The sequence below is a fragment of the Prorops nasuta genome, unplaced genomic scaffold (genome assembly GCF_024137725.1).
Source record: "Prorops nasuta isolate Cenicafe-Biocafe unplaced genomic scaffold, Cenicafe_Pnas_1.2 PNAS00045, whole genome shotgun sequence".
NCBI classification, from domain to species: domain Eukaryota; kingdom Metazoa; phylum Arthropoda; class Insecta; order Hymenoptera; family Bethylidae; genus Prorops; species Prorops nasuta.
This window is the reverse complement of record NW_027116842.1, coordinates 659168-678221: the sequence shown is the minus strand read 5'-3', so window position 1 is coordinate 678221 and position 19054 is coordinate 659168. Positions and strand designations below refer to the sequence as shown.

The 19054-nt window shown below is 41.7% G+C and overlaps 1 protein-coding gene across 1 annotated transcript; it reads right to left on the bottom strand.

Annotated features, from left to right (window-relative positions):
* Positions 1-20: 20 nt before the first annotated feature.
* Mlp84B (Muscle LIM protein at 84B) lies at positions 21-16158 on the bottom strand. Its single transcript, XM_066744479.1, has 9 exons — positions 15929-16158; positions 13816-13937; positions 12459-12621; positions 8364-8490; positions 5932-6028; positions 4758-4842; positions 3619-3915; positions 2205-2525; positions 21-2066 (listed from the first exon to the last, which is right to left on the bottom strand). Exons 2-9 carry the CDS (start codon positions 13928-13930, stop codon positions 1790-1792), a joined length of 1482 nt encoding a protein of 493 aa, XP_066600576.1. The 5' UTR covers positions 13931-13937; positions 15929-16158; the 3' UTR covers positions 21-1789.
* Positions 16159-19054: the final 2896 nt, after the last annotated feature.

Sequence of the window (19054 nt, the reverse complement as noted above, 5' to 3'; positions counted from 1 at the left end):
TTGAAATGATAAAAGAGACGTTTTAGGATATATATTTATTGAAAATAATATATCATATTCTTGTCCTAGTCGTAGATTACAGTATAGCTCCTGTACAGAGACGCTCCTTCGTCTTGCAGTGCTCGTAAAATTCGAGCTTGCCTGCACTAGGTCGTACCGCAAGATGGGATCTCCTCTCCGATCTTAACCTCGAGGCTAGAAACTCCCTCGACTTTCGTCATCTTGCTTAAATATATGGAAAATCTTAAGATAGGAGAACCTTTGCTTGGTGGCCCCTGTGGCAGGAAATGGAAAGAAAAGAGAGAAGACGTCCATATCCCTTCGGAGGGCCACCAAAGGGTTCCTCGCCAATCGATTCATCGTTCTATAATTATCATTATCATTAACCAGAGTTAGGTCGCGCGAGCTTTGCGAATCGAGTCGATCGAAGAACGACCGACGTGGCTCGTCAAAACTCCTCGCTGTTCTTCGCATTCCTCGTACGATCGTTATCATCCTTGTTACTCGGAGGGGCATCGATGATTCGTCTTCTCGAATCAATAAATCACAACTATATCAACCGAAGCATCGTCGAGTCTTGCGAATCGATCCAAACAGTCGACCTGACCCGCAAAACTCCTCGCGATTCTTTCTATTATATTGCTTATCGTCCGTGTCCTCTCGAGCAGGGGAATCCAATATTCCGTCACGATTATCGGTCAGTTATAATTGTCAGCCGAAGCATCGTCGAGTTTTGCGACTCGAATCGATCCGAACAGTCGACCTGACTCGCAAAACTCACGATTCTTTCTATCATATTGCTTATCGTCCAGATCCTCTCGGGGAAAGGAATCGAATATTCCATCGCGATCATCGATCAGTTGTAATAGTCAATCGAAGCATCGTCGTCGAGTCTTGCGAATGAATCGAATCGGTCGACTCGATTCGTAAAAATCCTTACGATCCTTCGCGTTGCACAATTGTTACCGTCAAATCCGCTCGGAGGAGCACCGATCGATCCTTCTCGAGTCAATTAATTACAACCATCGACCAATGAGGCATCGACGAGTCTCGCGGATCAAATCGATCGAGGAGGATCGACTTGGCTCGCCAAGAGTCATCCTTATTTTTCGTAAACCTAAAAAGGCAAAAGCTACCAGAACATCGTTTCTTCACTGCTTCTACGGCAGTGGGTCGTGATAATTTGTAAAAAATAATAATAATAGTAATAAGAGTGATAAAAGAAAAGAGAGCAAAAATTGTAAGATTGCTCGGCGAATGTTTCGCGCGCTTCGTTCCAGTCCGGTTCGATCGTTCGTAGATGTGCGATGTTTTCTGATCGACGTGAGAAAAAGAAATCTGCGAGAGTAAAACTGAAATAAAAGAGAGGCTGCGCGATTGTTGAGTCTGTTTAAAGGCGATGGTGCGTGGGTTGAAAGAGGACAGGGGAGGGGAGGGAGGGGGAGGGGGGGGGGAGGTTGCAGTAGTGAGCTTGATAATCGCGAGCCAGTTCGGTAATACATATAAAGCACGGTGGTGAATAGAGGGAAAACTCGAGATTGTCCGACGTGGGACGAGAAAATCGCTCGAATCCAATGGTGCACGGTGTTTTACGAGTATTCGATTATACATAGCTATATACGTAAAGTTTTCGGATCGAAGATTGTGTTAAAGTGTGGTAGTGAGGGGCTGTGGAGGGGGAGGGGGGGGGGGGGGTTAGATCGGAATCGAGTGGACGGACGAGTGAGATTGGGACGTGTTGGATGGATATACGGGATATTGGTTGTGTGTGCGTGCGTGGCCTTGATTCTTAGGCCATCGTGAGGGTGCCAGCGCCCATGCCGAAGCCTACGCCCCTGGGGCCGAAATTTTTGCCGTAGCAGCCGCGACAGTAAATGTCACCGTCGGGACCGTCGTTGAGATTCGTCGAGTCGAGCGAACGGTGACACTCGCCGCAGCTGAAGCAACGCTTGTGCCACACGCGATCCTTCGAGATCATCTGCTCGGCTGCGTACACCGGGTAACCACATCGGGAACAGCCGTGGCCGTCGTTGCGTTTCTGCCCAACCTGAGGCTTCGCGTCGATGCTGAAATACGTCATTAAGACATGCACAATTAGTTTGACAATTGCCTCGATTTTGGACCGTTTAAAAAACATTTCTGTGATAAGGGGTCCAGGGGCGGAACAAAGATGGAATTTAGGGGGTGGGGTGAACTATACTGACTAGGATGGAGCGTGGTCGCCATTGGTGGAGACGAGGGTGGGCTTGTGGCCAAAACCGAAGCCTTTCGGTCCGAAAAGTTTGCCATAGCAGGCTCTACAGTGGATCTCCTTGTCAGGGCCATCGCAAGCCAACATGGAGTCGAGTGGTCGATGGCACTCGGCGCAATTGAAGCATTTCTTGTGCCACATGGTGCCCTTGGCTAGCTGTTGCTCGGCGGCGAATACCATTCCACCGCACCGAGGGCAGCCTTGACCAGCCGGAGCTTTGATGGAAGTCGTGTCAGGGTTGTAGAATGGACGTTGCGAAGATATTTCATCCTCACTGAAAAATTCATATAAATCCTTTCGAAATCTTTCCCTTCTTTTCAGACATTTATTTACAACACGTTAGCACGCGACCATTTTATACTAATTTGACTTTCTGCACATTTTTATTTATTTCGAATAGGGATTTGTTAATGTTATATCCTACATAGGGGATGTATGCTAGTCTGCAGTAATTCAACATTTAAAAGCTTATATTACGTCATCCGTAATATTAACTGGTTCGTCAGTTTTAGTTTCAAATTATACATATATATATATATATATATACTACTGACGCACTTGTGGGGAAATTTCGTCTTATAATGCAGCGTTAATTTTAATTAATGCTGCATGTAGTCGTTGGATACTCGTTGACAAACCGTATTACTTATGGATGACTCGCGATGAAAACGTTTTGCCCCGGATGAAAATTAATGAAACGCTCAACATTCTGAGAAGGTTTCCCCAAAATAATCCTGTGATAAAGCCTGAATGGATCACTTCGCTGTTAGACAAATTTCTACCGTTCTCTTAATATTTATTCGTTTCAACTACGTATGAAAAAAAGTTTGGTCGATAACACAGTATATTGATAACCGGTGGTAGTATACGCGGATAATTATTATAAAATAAACAAAACTAGTCCACGCACGTGCATATACTAAAGTTTATACTTTAAGAATGTGTAATTCTTGATGACTCGGAATATTACAATATTTACAACAGTTAACGTTTAGAGAGTACAGTCGAAATATATTATCATGAAATATTTATTTTACGTGTCAATAAAAAACTATTATTTGGGTAATTATCATAATTTTTGTAAAATCACCGTAACCAATTAACATTCTATTAACCGAAATTACAAAACTATTACTTCTTTATCTCGTTACTGCATTATAATAGGAATTTATCAAATTGTTAATCGGATCTTTCAATCACGCGCAGAAAATAATGTTGGAAATGAGAATTCGCGCAAGAACATAATCAGCTGTATGCTTTGTTCAAAGGATTTGAAATAGCGAAGCGAAAGGTTATCACGATTGATGACTGTGAGCTTTCGACGAAGGATATGATCAAGTAGAAAATGAGCGAAAGGAGTCACTCACGTGAGTCCATCAGTCTGGAGGAATCCAGAGCCACAAGCAAATCCGTAGCCATGCGGACCCCACTTCTTGCCGTAGCAGGTCTTGCAATAGACATCCTTGTCTGGACCATCGCAAGCAATGATGGAATCAAGGGTTTTGGTGCAATCACGACACTTGTAGCACTTCCTGTGCCACTCGCGACCCTTGGCCAATACCTGCTCGGCAGCGAATACCACTCCTCCGCAACGGGGACAACCCTTGCCTGGTGGTGCCTTTATGATCGCCGTATCGACTACGGTGGTACGTGGAGCAGCATCGCTAATTACAAATCGCTCGATTAGTCTCCAGCCTCTCCAATGTCACTCGCGTTCAAAAACAATAACGTAATAAAAGCAACAACCACTCAATCTGCCAAACTTCTAAAGTTCCTTCCTCACAGGGTCGTCAATTATTCTTCGATACTTTCTACGGTACGCTACGATATTTCGGTAGCTCCTTGAGGAACGAACTGTTAGATCGACAAAACTCCATGCAAATCTCGCTTATATTTATTTACTCGTGGAAAATTACAGAATTAAAGTGACCACAACAGAGCAAAATTCCAAGACAAATATCTCACATGCGATGCGTTTTAATGAAGTGTTAAAGATTCGGATAGATTCGTATGAATGTTGAATCGTTGTTATTGAGAGAGGTCGAGAGAATGAATTTCCATGAAGAAGACGAGGGAGAAGAAGAAGAGAATGATTTGAAGGTGAGTAATAGCGCAAAGCGTTAAGGCGTCGTCTGGACAATGTGGTGTATATATATCTGATGATGTGGTGCAATGAGAAAACGCAATTGAATCGGTGGTTAAGAAAGAAAGAGTGAGAGAGAGAGAGAGAGAGAGAGAGAGAGAATAGTATAAGAAAGAGAAGAAAAAATAAATAATAAAAGAAGGAAAGAGAGAGAGAGAGAGATAAAGGGATTAGGGGTGTCGTACCCCTCGTCCTCGATATCGCACTGCAGCCCTATCCACACGACGCCGCCATGGCCGATACCTCGCGGACCGAATTTCTTCGGATAGCAAGCTGTTAAGCAAACAAGCGCATTTTATATAGTCAGAATGTAGAAGCGGAATTTTTCACGGTTCGCCCGTTTCGTCCCAAGTGAAAACCCACCCATTGGCGTAGCAGTCGCTCTGCAGGGCGCCGCCACCCTGGCCGTAGCCATAACCCTTCGGCCCGAACTTCTTCCCATAGCAGACTGTGGAAAATTTTCATTAGACCATCGTCTCTCGACAGTTCCTCCTCGCGAACACCTAATTTGCTGGTTCTTCCTCGTAATCCTCTCGCCTCCGCTCTTATTCTACTTTCTAGTACTTGATTGCAAATTACTTCGGGAAATAATCGTTTCTATATAGGCAATATTTAACCAATAAATTACGAAAAGGAAATTTGCGTCTTTTCACTCGTACTGATACAAGAAAATCTACTTAATTGTCACTCTGTCTCTTTCTCTCTCGTTTTAACGAATCTCTGCACTTGGTGCTATGGACAATAACTGATTAACATTCGTTTCTATATCGAATAGAGGAAACATTTTGAACTTAGTGGCTATGGAGAAACGACTCTTTTAAGTTTGCACGAATTGAGGGAAAAATCTGAGGATTATGTAATATCTCTGTTATCCAGTGGATTTTTAAAAATACCAAAATACATCCATAACATATTTGTCACAAAACACTTGTTTTTCGAGAGATGTTACATCGTTTCCACATTTTTCCAACATTTTTACGTAAACCTATAAAGATGGTATTCAACCTTTAAACTGTTTCTCCATGGACATAAAAAGATACGTATCTATATTGTTCTTCATAGCACTATACAAGTGTGCAAAGTTTCATCGAAATACAAGAGTGACTATCGGGTAGGTTTTCTTGTAAGCAATGAATAATTTACGCGTTGCTGTATATAGACCTAAACAAAGCATCTGCTTCCAGATTAACCCAGAACGAAGACATCTTATAATCGAATATAAAGTCAAGCTGCAAACTCTTTCGAACAGTTGCCAAAAGTTTAACGTCGCGTCAGGCGAAATGAAAGGATTTGATTGGTCGCCTAAAAGATTGATGCAAAGAGATTCATCATCGTTCGGTGTCGCGAATAATTGCTGTATCCCTTTCGCGCTGGGAAACACGAAATAGCCGGAGAGTTTAATTGATCGATCGGGCACGTATTTGGATCGGTAAATAAACGGGACGAGCGTCGAACGTGCGAGATATTTCTGCCGAATGGAGTTAAGCGAACCAGCATATTGGATGTTCGTAAAGACGATTTCGGACTTGTCTCTCACCTTTGCAGTAGATATCCTTATCAGGACCCTCGCAGCAATTGACGGAGTCTAACCGCTTGGAGCAGCAACCACATTTAAAGCATTCCTTGTGCCACGGCTAACATACAAAGGGTTAGGGTTAATTACCAGGTCTACCAAGGTCAAAGCTTCTCAAGTTTTTCTATCGTCGCGTCAATCGATCGTCCAACGTACGTTGTTCTTGTAAGGGAAATGAGTGGACACGACCGATAAGGAAAATAATAAATCGAGCGAGTAGACTGATAGTGCGACGACCATCGATTCTTTCCATCAAACGAGTCTATCGATGTACGATTATAAAAATTTGTTCATTCTTTTCAATCCTCGTCTCGATCCCGGATTATTTCGACATGCACCACCAACGGGATCAAGAATAGCAAGGCTTGATATATAGATATCGGTGAACACTTTGCGCGAGGGTCAAGGGACTTTGGACTTTATTAGATACTTGGCCATTATTATTTGGATCCGTGGAACACACCAACGACAATTAGATTAACGTTTCGAAGCTGGCTGAATATATCGATCATTATTCTTTCCTTCATTCCTATCGTCTCATCGTAATAGATCAAAAACACGATTCGGTTTACTTATATAAGGATGGTGTGACTCTGATTTGTAAAAGAAATTTAGGTTAACGATTACTTTCCTATATCTATAGATTTTTCTCTCGAGTCTATTATTAATCAAACGTATTTGTATCACAGTCAAATAAAATGAGTCACATACTTATGGACCGCAAAAATGTGTCTTCAGCCAGATTTGAGTATATTCTTAGTAGACGTATATATATATATATATATATACATTCCAGATACATTGGTAAAAAAAGGGGGTAATTATCGGGCAGAAATTCGTTGGGCATAAGATACCTCGACAATATATCTCGCGATCGGGACCATCGCAATGAAGCGTAGAGTCCAGAGAGCGCTGACAGACTTTGCACTTGAAGCATGCTCTATGGTAACCCTAATCACAAGAAGCATCTTTGCACCAGAGCCTGAGGAGGGGGGGTCTTCCGTTTTTGTCAATTCAATAGGGGTAACGTGGGATCGATGCCAGGACAACTCGAATATTTCAAGAAGATTGTAGCAAAAATATCTTAACAAGGGTCACAATATATATTGGTCTGATTAGTCATTGATCTTTTCACTTCCCAAAACCATACAGTAGCATATTTTGAATTCAAATTGAAAGATTGGCCAGATAGGATATGAGGGGGTAGAGTGGGGGAGTTGTAAGAAAGAGAGAGAGAGAGAGAGAGAGAGAGGAGTGGCAAGGGTACAAGTTTAGGATGAGTCAGAGCTGGACAGTGGCCTAAATTGATTTGGAGGGGCTACATTGACGCTACTGATCGCTACTGGCAAACAGCTGGGCCAATTAGCTAGCTGTGCTGATTAATCTTCGATACGTTCTCCTTGTTCAAGTACTATTTTCCAAGCTCAGGAGACCGACGCCATTGGTTCCGTGCCAGATATAACGCCGGGAGAGCTCTTTGGGACGCTATCAACGGTTGCGAGCTGATCATAATCATTTCGCTCCTTTGCGTGCACCCCCTCCCCCCCCCCCCCCACCACCTTATTTCGTTTATTTTCCCATTTTTTTTTTTTATTTCATTTTTTGGTTTTCTCGCATTGTTCTTTATCAGTAGTTGCATCTCTCTCTCTCTCTCTCTCTCTCTCTCTCTCCAATCTTCTTACGAAACTCTAGTTTCATCACATTCGAAATTATATTAGCGCGTCACGATTCGTCAGCCTGGCAGCGAGACAAATCGGATAAAAACGAGACTCCATCACTGGCAGATCTATAAACGATGAGAATCACGCACCACTTAAACGTTTCCCCAATTTTCGAGATTACTACTTGCGCGATTACTCTTCGTTCATATATCGACGCAATTTCGCTCAAGATCACTGCTACGCTACAAACCCAATATTCTTTTTTCTATAGCATCAATATACGTATACTTAAACTCCAAGTTAATTCATGTACTTCAGATACGTCGTTTCCCGTTTAAAAATCGTTTGGTTCCAACACAAATATTTCTGTCCCATAAATCTGTTATCATTATCATAATGCAATACAATGTTTTCAACCGCACGATAAAAATGACGAACAATTAAACACGTTTCTCTGCTAGAAACAATGAATCTGAAAATCTCTACTGAGCAACTGATGGAGAATTTGTGTTAAAATAAAAGTTAAAAATTGTATATAGCAGTGTATAGAAATATAGCGTGTGTTTTAATTGAAAATAATTCGTAGTTATATAATTGATCCTTCATGGCGTAGCGAAGTGTATGGTTTTGGGAGGGGAAGATCGATATCGAGGCACGATATTGGTAGAAAGGTCGAGTGGTCGTGGCATCGAAAGATGGTGGGGTGGGGGAGAAACGTCCCTGAAGCGAACTTACCTTTCCACGGGCCAACATCTGTTCCGCCGCGTAGACGTAACCTCCGCATCTGGGGCAGCCCTCGCCCTCTGGAGCTTTTGCGATCGCGCGCGATTCCAGCACTGCGTTGGATCCTCTCGCGAAATCCCTAAAAAACACAAGGATTAATCCGTGCATCTATTGGCACACCCTACCTCGGCGCACCGGTCTAGCCTCGAACCCCCGCTATTCGTCGCTACAAGCGGAAATTCCGACTGGACAAAGCTGAAAAACCTCACACCACTACAAAGAAGCTTCGGATGAAATTGCCCAGCCAATCGTCCAATGTAACACTCTCGACAATAACCGAGTTATCGCGAATCAACGGTACATGTTATTTTTCAATCGAAGCAATCGATTGTTCGCCAGTAACTCGACACTTCTTTCGCGACAACTTTGTCACGGACAGCTGTAGCCTCTCGTCAATTTTTACAGGCTCTACCAAAATATTGGGCAATCATTTTAATCGCATATTTTTAATATTCTTTAAAATACTAATGTCTTTTTTTCTTAAATGTGTAATTACGAGGACATTCAAATTGATCAATGACATTGACGTCGCATGAAAGGGACGAGTTTATATCGGTGGAGCGAGTAGTCCTTTTTATACAGTTTATCTTTGTTCAAATGAATGTGAAAAGGTGAGAAAAACTTTGCTTAGAAACTAATATTTATTAAGCATTTTTTTTTTGCATTCTGACATAATTTGCAAAATGTTTTTCTGCTTTTTCCACACGTTGTTCGTGTCAATCTCAAGTTGTATATAACTGTTGTTTCTTTCGTAATGTTTTCACTCGTATGTGACTTTGGCGTTGCAAAGCTATTTAAGTTTTACGTTGCAGAATAGAATGACTAAGAATATGTATATTTCTTATTTGACATTGGAAATATTCGCTTTTAAAAAGCATCTCTGCACGGCTTTAACAATTATTATTTTAAAAGAAACCATAGCAAACATTCGAATTTATTTTGAAAAATTTGTGCAAACTATGCCAAGATATAAACAAAAAGTTACTAAATATTAATATTTAATCATAACTTATTCACTTTTTTCCATTAAAATTATAAAACAATAATAAATTTAAACTCTCTCCACCAATTTATATAAGTACCCCTTTCATGCGACGCCCCTCTCTGTCGATCAATTATTCCTATACCCTCTGTAATTAGATGTTTTAGAAAAAAATTGACTAAGGACTTTTATACTTTAAACGACATTAGGGATATGCGTTGGAATTATTTTACTATATATTTTAGTACACCCTGTATAATATATATATATATATATATATATATATATATACATATGTATATGTATACGACGTCACGCGGCAATTTGGACTTGATTCTCGGATGGCTGTTGCGATTTCACGCCTTACTTCTTGAATTTACTTGAGAGTTTGTTAGGGTGTTAGGCAGGTTAGTAGTGGGTTAGCGCCCTTCCCCTGCAACCACACAAAAGTGGCGTCCGCCGAGCCCCGAGAGGAGAGCCGAGAAGCGGATCGGGTAACAACAAAGTGTGCTAATAGAGCAACATTTCCAGGCCAAAACGGAGGAAAGATATAGATAAAGTGTAGTAATAATGATTTGACAAATTATAATATTGACGTGAGAGTAAAAAATAATAGCAACAAAAATAGTAGCAATATACAGATAATACAGGAGAATTAGGGAGATGAAGAAGAACACGAAGAAGAGCGACAGGAGGAGGGGAGGTGGAAGAAGAGAATAAGAGAAGGAAAAAAAAGAAGAAAAAAAAACAAGAGTGAACAAATGAGAAGAGGGAGAAAGAGCTAATAAAAATGTGCTTTCGGATGTGCATTTGTGTGTGTGCGTTTGTGCGAGCGCCGTCGAGGCACTTTGCCCGTATGTGTCTGCGTCTTCTTTTTTCACAGAGAAAAGAAGCACCTACAATGGTAAGTTAGGGGTTAGCAGGGTTACGGGGTTATGTACTCGAGGCCGTGCAGGACTGTCTCGGACTGTAGACTTAACAGAGAAAGATATACAACAAAAAAAGAGAAAAAAAAACTCCAAAAGAAAGAAGCTGTTTCCATCACGCGCCAATAAGGTAAACAGAGAGAGAGAGAGAGATAAAAAACAAAAAAACAAAATACAAGAAAATGAAAAAAGATATAGATAAAAATAGAGAAAATAGAGAGATCAAAAGACAAAGAGAGGCGGAATCTTGAATCTCGGTGCTCACCATTTTATATCGCACATCTCTTATCGTTCTTATCATGAATGGGCGCCTTTCGCGCTCTTTCTTTGTTCACCAAACTTTCAGTCTTTTTTCTGACCTCTCCGGGTGGCTCGAACTCGACGGGGCTGGCGGGAAAGGTTGTGTTGTGTTTTTTTTTTATCTTTTCTTTTCAGACTGGTCTGTTTTTTTTTGTCAGTCACAATCACAAGGTGCGTGCCGCATTCCATGGGGCTTCTGGGGTGGTGGATTTTGGGTTATCGCCGAAGATTCGCATCACATACACGTGCTCACAGAAAAGTCGTAAGGTCACAGGGTCGCGGCACGTTGGTCTTTGTACATATATGGACACACACATAAATGGTACACGCAGGGTATACCGTATAGATTAGACAAATAGTATTATATTATATAGATTAAAAACATATTTGTGTAGCTCATCAATGACAAGACACAACGGTTTTTTTTTTCTCAGATTTTCTTTCTCATCTTTTTTTTCACGTTTAATGATTCTTATTACAGATGGTACAAATGATCCTATAAACTAGCGTTTGTGTATATTCGCACAGAGAGGAAGAACAAAATTGAAGGGTTATCGAGGGACTCTCGGCTAGTTAGTGCCGAGCCCGTCGCACAGGCAAGGGTTTATATGTTGGGTGCTTGTTTCTTTTCGTGTTTGTGTGTGTGCGTGTGTGTGTGTGTTTATGTTTGTGTATGATTGTGCAGCATAGAGAGAGAGAGAGATAGAGATAGAGATAGGGGGGGGGGGGGGAGGCAGAAATAGAGATAAAAAGGATAAATTGGATTTAGGAAGGTATAATAAAATATTAAATGTGAAATATATAGAAAAAGAAGGATGGAGAGATACACGGTTTTTAAGAGAAACCAGAACCTTGGATCCATGTAAAAGAACGCATAGATCGTTAAAGATCTTTGCGCAAATTCAAGACAGAATTTTAGAATTCCCTGGGACCAGGAAAAAAGTGGATATTGTGCAAAATGAGATCTCCTTCACGTTATAGCAAGGTAACAGAGATGTGGCAATTTACAAGTAAGACTGGGAAATCATGGATCAACGTAAAAGAACGCATGGATCGTTAGAGATCCTTGCGAGTGTTAGACTGACCATTAGAAGAATTCACAGGGAGTGAGGGGATAAAAGTGGGATGTGTGCAAAATGGGATCTCCTCCACGTAACGGGATAACTGACTGAAGATGAATTCGCAGTAACAATGATAATGACAAAACAAGAGAGATTGTATATGGTAAAAGAAGAGACAGAGCTGCCAATATGTTTGTATATGTGATTTATATGTGGGATTTTAGTCGATATTACACGTTCTTATGTGTGTTTGTGATAGAATGACAGATATATAAATAGAAAGAAAAAGAGAGACAGAGAGACAGAGAGAGAGAGAGACAGAGAGAGAGAGAGAGAGAGAGAGAGAGAGAGAGAGAGAGAGAGAGAGAGAGAGAGAGAGAGAGAGAGAGAGAGATAGAAAGAGACAGAAAGATAGAAAGAGAAAGAGAAAGAGAAAGATAGAGATAGAGATAGAGAGAGAGAGAGAGAGAAAGGAGAGTAAGAAATATATATCTAAGCATAGATCTCTATATAAATATATATATTTATATATCGAACAAGTGTCCCATTTGCTGGTAGTTTTTGGCTGCTCCTTCCTGGATTATTTCGTGTACCATTAAGAGGATCATGCTGTCACGATGATAGTAGCATGGAGACCGCTACGAGGGGGTTTTTGGTGTTGGAGCTCGTTTTGTGCACGGTGGGTTTTAAGGGGGTGTGGGGGTACGTATGTGAGTGTAGTGGTGGGCAGCAGGGTGCGGGGCAACAGGGGGTGTCGGACGACCGCAGGTGCACTCACTCGCTACTTTTCAGGTGTTCGCCTTGGTCCATGGACAGGCAACCGGCACCACCGCCGAAACCGTATCCTTTCGGTCCAAACTTGCGAGCGTGGCACACTTTGCAGAACAGCTCACCCTCGTGCTCGCTGCAGTTTGTCGAGTCGAGCAATTTTCCACAAAGACCTGCAACACCCCTCTGGATTAGCAAACTTTCCTCCAAACACCGGTAGAACCTCCATTTCCCTATACATATACTTGATCGACATCGATAAAAATACTTTTTCGCCTAATCCAATTCTATGTGAAAAATCGTCACTTCCCTCTTTAATAACTTTATTCATTAAAGGGGTGCTTCCTCAAGTTGGCGAACGAAGCTCGGACAATCGAGGTTCTACCGTTGTGCTAAGTGATTTTAGTGTTCTTAGGGGTTTCTTTCGATGAATTTGCAGATGCAGCCGAAACGAAGACGCGTTAATTTTGAACCACTGGACTTGGAGCGAAGATTCTTTGCCGATCGTTTTTTCTTATACTGAATTTGGTGTATGGTTGAAAGGACGTGGGGCAGTTACGAGTTCGTCTAATTAAAAGTCTAAAACCAACCGATTTATCGATCAAGGAGGGGATCTAATTTTTCTTCTTCTTATTTTATTCCCTAAGGGAAAGACATTAAAATAAGTCGTACAATTGTTACGACGAAAAAATAATTGCTTCGTGTTTCTAGTTTTGCCCCTAAAAGCGAGCATTATCGTATATGCTGAAAATGTTTTATCACCAACTAATGCTAATTAAGGTCAACATAAACTTTCCTCGGCAGAGGCGGGACATTAATAGCGTTGGCTAAGAATAGAGCCGGGTCAGAATCCCGCTGTGGCTTTGCGTAATACTCTATTGAGATCCCAATTGTTTACCGACACGAAACACACCGGGCTAACGGACTAACTCGAGTTTTCGCGTTAAACTCAAAACTTTCCATCCTACCAAGCCGTAACATCGCGAGTCTAAACTTTTTATCGAGCCTATAACCATTAATTGCGTTACTTTGAAAAACAGTGAAAAAACTTTGACCGTAATATTCATTAAAGTGGCTGTTAAACTCGTTATCAAATTTATAATCATTATAATTGTAATTACAGGAACTTTTTCGTTGAACCTAACAAATTCGTTTATTGCTCTTCGATAATAATTATTGTTAAGTAAAATAAATCGTGGGGAGAATTACTATTCTCGAGAGTGGTAACAATAATTGTACAAATATATAAATATAGGGTTGGAAGCCGTAACAAGGGTTGAATTTTAAACGAGGGGTTGAATGTGGTAGATAGTCAGTGGGAAATTGTAATAAAATAAGGAGAGATAATCACGTTCCAAGCTACTCACCGCACTTGAAGCACATCTTGTGCCATTTCAGTCCTCCTGCTACTCGTTCTTCAGCGGCGTACACAGATTTGCCGCATTTCGGGCACTTGGGGTGCTCTACTGGCTTGAAAGGCATTTTCCTTCTGAAAATAACCCATCGATATGAATTTTCATCAAATAAACTTTGCCATAAAAGTGCGTAATTAGCGTCACTCTAAAACATTCCATAAACATTTATCATTCATTTTCTCCCATACGATTGTTTTAAGTATATATCAATCAAAACTGTATATAGATTAGTGGTGCCTATTATCCATCGTTCTTCCTGCGATTATTTCACGAATAAAACTAAATTTATAACATGTAATTATCCAAGTTAATTAAATAAACGCTTAATCAGATCAGATATCGAAAATAAGTGTCTTTTAATAAGAGAGGTGGTTGGATGTCGAGCGGGGTGAGGGCGGCGAGGCATCATCGCTGGAACGGTTAGCCGGTTGTTACCTAATCACCTCTTAGGAACGTAAACAATCCGTGTTTCTACACTAACGTCGGGGCAGTCGTGTCTATTTCCGTGATCAGCTTAACGGTAACGGCTGCTTCGCGTACACGCGAGTCTCCGAAAAAGGAAGAGGGAGGGAGGGTACGAGGGAGTGCGCGGGGGGGGGGGGGGGTGGAGGAAAAAAGGTAGAAAGAGGAGGAATGCGCGAGATGAAGAAAGCAGGATCGAGTAAAGAGAGGAATTTAGGGGTGGGGATGCTGCGAGACACTCTGCTTTACTCGAGACAGATGGGAAGAGGGTGGAGAACAAATAAAAAAGGTAAAAGCGCTGTGGAGCGAGGAGGAAGAAGGATAGAGGGAGGAAAGTTTTAGGGGAAGCCAACGAAAACTAACACCACACCATTTGTATATATATATATATATTCTAGAGTACTCTGGGTGGGGGGAGAGAAAGGGGTAGGGATATTCCACCAAGTTAAACCGAGATGGAGTGATCGTTACGAGTAATAAAAGAAAAGGGGGGGGGGGGGATTATGTATTAAGGGAAGTATAGGGGGGGGGGTGGGGTATAGCAGAAAGTTTAACACAGAGACAGAGTAATCGTTTAAAGCAATAAACGAAAAAGAGGGAAGAGAGATTATGTATATTAAGAAAAGCAGAGAGAGAGAGAGAGACGGAGTAACTCGAGAGAGAGAGAGAGAGAGAGGAGAGAGAGTTCTATATTGGTGCAAATGCAAGGCTGGCGAGGCCGTATTAGGGAAGGTGGCAGATCCTCCACAGCGCGGGCGCCATTATACTCCCACCATATTCCCTCATCCTCCGAATCATCCCTACCCTTAGAGCTTCCCAATGCCGAAAACCACCCCTACCTCTTAAGCCCCTTCACCATCGAATAGGATTAATCGTATTATCGGCTGTTAAATGAACTGGCCTATGAGCAAAATTGCGCGTTTGCCTGGGAACGGTTCACCATTAAACCAGAAATACTATCGTTTCTCCTATTTTATTGTTCAACTATTAACTATCGAGAGAGAGAGAGAGAGAGAGAGAGAGAGAGAGAGAGAATTTCGTCGTGAAGCAAAAGAGCAATCGACGCGATATTTTCGCGGTTATTTTTACTCGAGTTACGAGTGGAAGATCCATGATAACGTAATAAAACGGGAAGCAGATGCTGAGAGTGGCCGTCACTCTAGCGAAATTCTGATGCAACGTGTTGATGTTTATCGATTAGAAAATATTTTAAGCAATGGTAAACTTGATTCACCAGCGAATTATCTCAATCCCTTTCCTCTTTACGATTACATCCGCTTTCACACTATTCGTATATATATCCAATTTCCGCTTGTTCGTGCAGTATTCTTCTTCTTTACACTTTACAATCAGTGCCATTCCAAAGATTCTAATAGAGTTCCTTAATAGCAAGCCACACGAAAAAACGGCCGAAAAATCACTTTTAAAGATCGACATGTTTGCGTCACTTGAGATCCTCCCTTCTCTCTCGAATAATAATAATAGAAATTGAAGCACGGTTTACCATCAACGTTTTTAAAAATAACAAAGCAACCTTTATCATCGTCGAACGAAAGGTTTTCAGAGATAAGAGAATAGAGCATCTCAGCTAAAAGGTACTCACCAGAACGTTATCAACACACAAAACAGCAAACCGAGACCGAAACCGGTACCGGAGAAACAGGGTTGTTTGAAGATTAGGATAAAGTTGCGTGCGCGAGACGCGTGTTTTTCTTTTTATTTCGTAGTGATAAATAAACGGGAGAGACTTCTCGAGGAAGAGGTAGAGGTGATAGGTACAACACGAAGCACTCTACACCGCACTAATACTGGATTCGAATGGGCCAACTCGCGTCGAGTCCGTCCTAGTCATACCGAACTTTGCACACGGCACGTGTGCATCGGAACGTCAGTGCTGTCTACGCCGGGAGCAACGCCACTCATCTTCCAAGCAAACCGGAGCACCCGGCGATTCACCTATAAGAAAACCCTCGTGAATTCTCAGGGGGACCATTTCAACATGGTGACACGTTACTGCTAGATTACTCTCTATCTCTCTCTCTCTCTCTCTCTCTCTCTCGTATCACAACGCTTATTTAAGATTAGACTGCGAGTTTCTAATCTTCGACGAATAACGCGTTTGTTATTTCTTAAATCTATTGTACATTGCTCATGTTATTGCTATTACTGTAATTATTTTTATAACACATTTTTAATTTTCGTTTAATTTGGTTATAGAGAAACATACAAGTGATTCAGGTCTGTGCTGCATCATATCGTATCCTTATTTATTTTGTTAATTTAATATCATGTTAGTATTGTATAGAGGCTTAGTTTAGTCAAAGTATATATATATATATATTTTATTCGTATAGTGAGGATATCCTAACTGCTGCTGAATAATCATGTATTCTATGTTTTATTCCATTTTTTCTCTCTCTCTCTCTACATAATTATATCTATATCTGTTTTTCTATGAGTTTGTTATTTTTCGATGCACTACTGAAATGGTGCAATCAGTTGAAATAAGACAAGCATATGTTTTCTCATTCTAGATTATTTCACTACTGCATCAGTGCAGAAACAAAACACTTTCTTCCCCCCCCCCCTCTCTCTCTCTCTTCATATCGCAGACTAATACACTCTGAAATATAAAATTGTCTGCTCCGAACACCAGCCGAACAGCAGCTATACCTCCAATCAACACGACAGCGATCTTCGAAGACCAGCAACAGCTTTTCACCTGAAATTAAACAAGATAATTTATAAATGCATCGTCTTTAGTTTTTATCGTTGATCCTTAATGAAATGTCACGCGATGAGGCCAATTTAGGGAAGAAGCTTTTTATTTATCCGAGAAAATTCATAAGAATTATTCGGTGTCTCGTGTTAAAAGTCTGATTGCTCCAACGATATATTTGTCAGAGCTGTTCGCGTCGACCTATCGTCGCTGATAACTCATCCAGTTTTAAGTAGAAGAGGAGGAGTATCTGTCAGACCCCTGTCGTTTTTAAGACGACCAGAGATTCCGTATGAAAAACAGGGTGCTTATTTATCACCTCGCAATAATAATTCTCGAGATGGCTTGTATACCTGCAGTATAATCTCTTTAAAAAGCGTCTGACATTTGTCGCATAGGCGAGCGAGCCGGAGAACATTCGATCCGATGAAAATCCGAGTCGGCAATAAAAAGTATAATTCACGAAGAGCAACTTGGGATCCTGACAAAATACTCCGAAGAAACGTTATATAATATTTTTTGTACACGTTGGATCCTCCGATAGTCGACGATCCCTCGGATTTTTATATGAACGCTGTTATTTTTAAAGAGTTAAAATTAGAGGTATGAGTCGAGTAGGAATTTTTAGAAGAATGTCGTATCGAGGAATTAAAATTCGTGTGGCCACTGGTGAGATTGGAACGTTCGCGTATAGATGCGACGAATATATTGGTAGAGAGTTCCAGCGACGTTCGTCAAGGAATGTGGCAGGAACGTGACAGGGTGGTTCCGGGAACGCGAGTCGTAGCTGATAAAAGTGGATGATGAAGGAAACGTGGCCAAATCCTCGATTATGCATTGGCCCCTTTTCGTTGCTTTCAACTCGAGACGAGACGAGTCGAGCCGAGCCGAACCGAGCCGAGCCACGATAACGCACGAACGAAGCATCGAGAGATCCAGCCAATGCGCGGACCGCGGTCTCGCAACGCGCGACTCGCGTTCTCGCGAGAGAGAGAGAGAGAGAGAGAGACCCCCCCGCTTGATTTCTGGTCGTCGTAGCAATTTGTTGCTAAGGCCACTCAGAACCTTGGCCACGAACGTCGATTACTATTTCACAAGAGTATCGAGTCGGCGGACGCAAAATAACCGTGGAAAATCGTAGCTTATTCCGTTTGAGATTCTGGCACGATACAAAACACGAGAGTGTATTCCGTGTAATATGATATTACAAGCTGAGCTGGTACGGAGCCATTTTTATTAGCTGGGAGGGGGGGGGGGAGCCTGGTGTAGATTGAGAGGTGGAGGAGGGAGAAGAAGAAGAAGTGGAGGAGGAGGAGGAGGGGGAGGAGAACTGAATGGGAGAAAAAAAATGCTGGGAGAGCATTAAAAATGAAAATAGCTCGAGTGAGTGTGGTGCGCCTTTTGGGAAACACACGTGGTTTCGGCCCTGATCCTTTTTGACGGTGGGTGGACGAGGAGCAGAAAAAGAGGAGGGGCTCTCGTGGCTCTTCGCAGGAAATGAGAAAAGCAGGGAGAACCACGACGGACTCGACGCGAGAGAACACACTCATCCTCTATTAATACCAACTTGCTCAAATTTCTATTTTTAGTCGAATGTGTATACGCGCACGTGGGTTTATATAGAGAGGTTGACGGTTATACCAGACCCCTTACTTACGCGCACCCACAAAGTTCTTCCTTGCACGATTGGTCAAGGCTGCTTTCCTTGTCAAAATTTCAACTTGTCATCGACGTGCAGCCATCGACTCGTTGGAGCCGTTCGTGCTCGGAAAAACACTTCGACTCGATAATAGTCTCAAGTGACCCAATGCTGCATCTTCGTAGAAAAAGACTCTACGAATTGCGTACCCATGCAAATGTTCTCGGTCTACGACGATGCTTGGACCATCGATTTACGTTACTCTTAAGCCTACGCTATACAGGGGCTACTTTGGAAGAACTGTTATTTATTGAAATTCTATCGTTAAGGTTCTCTAAATAGATAACGTTTTATTTTTATAATTTTCATCA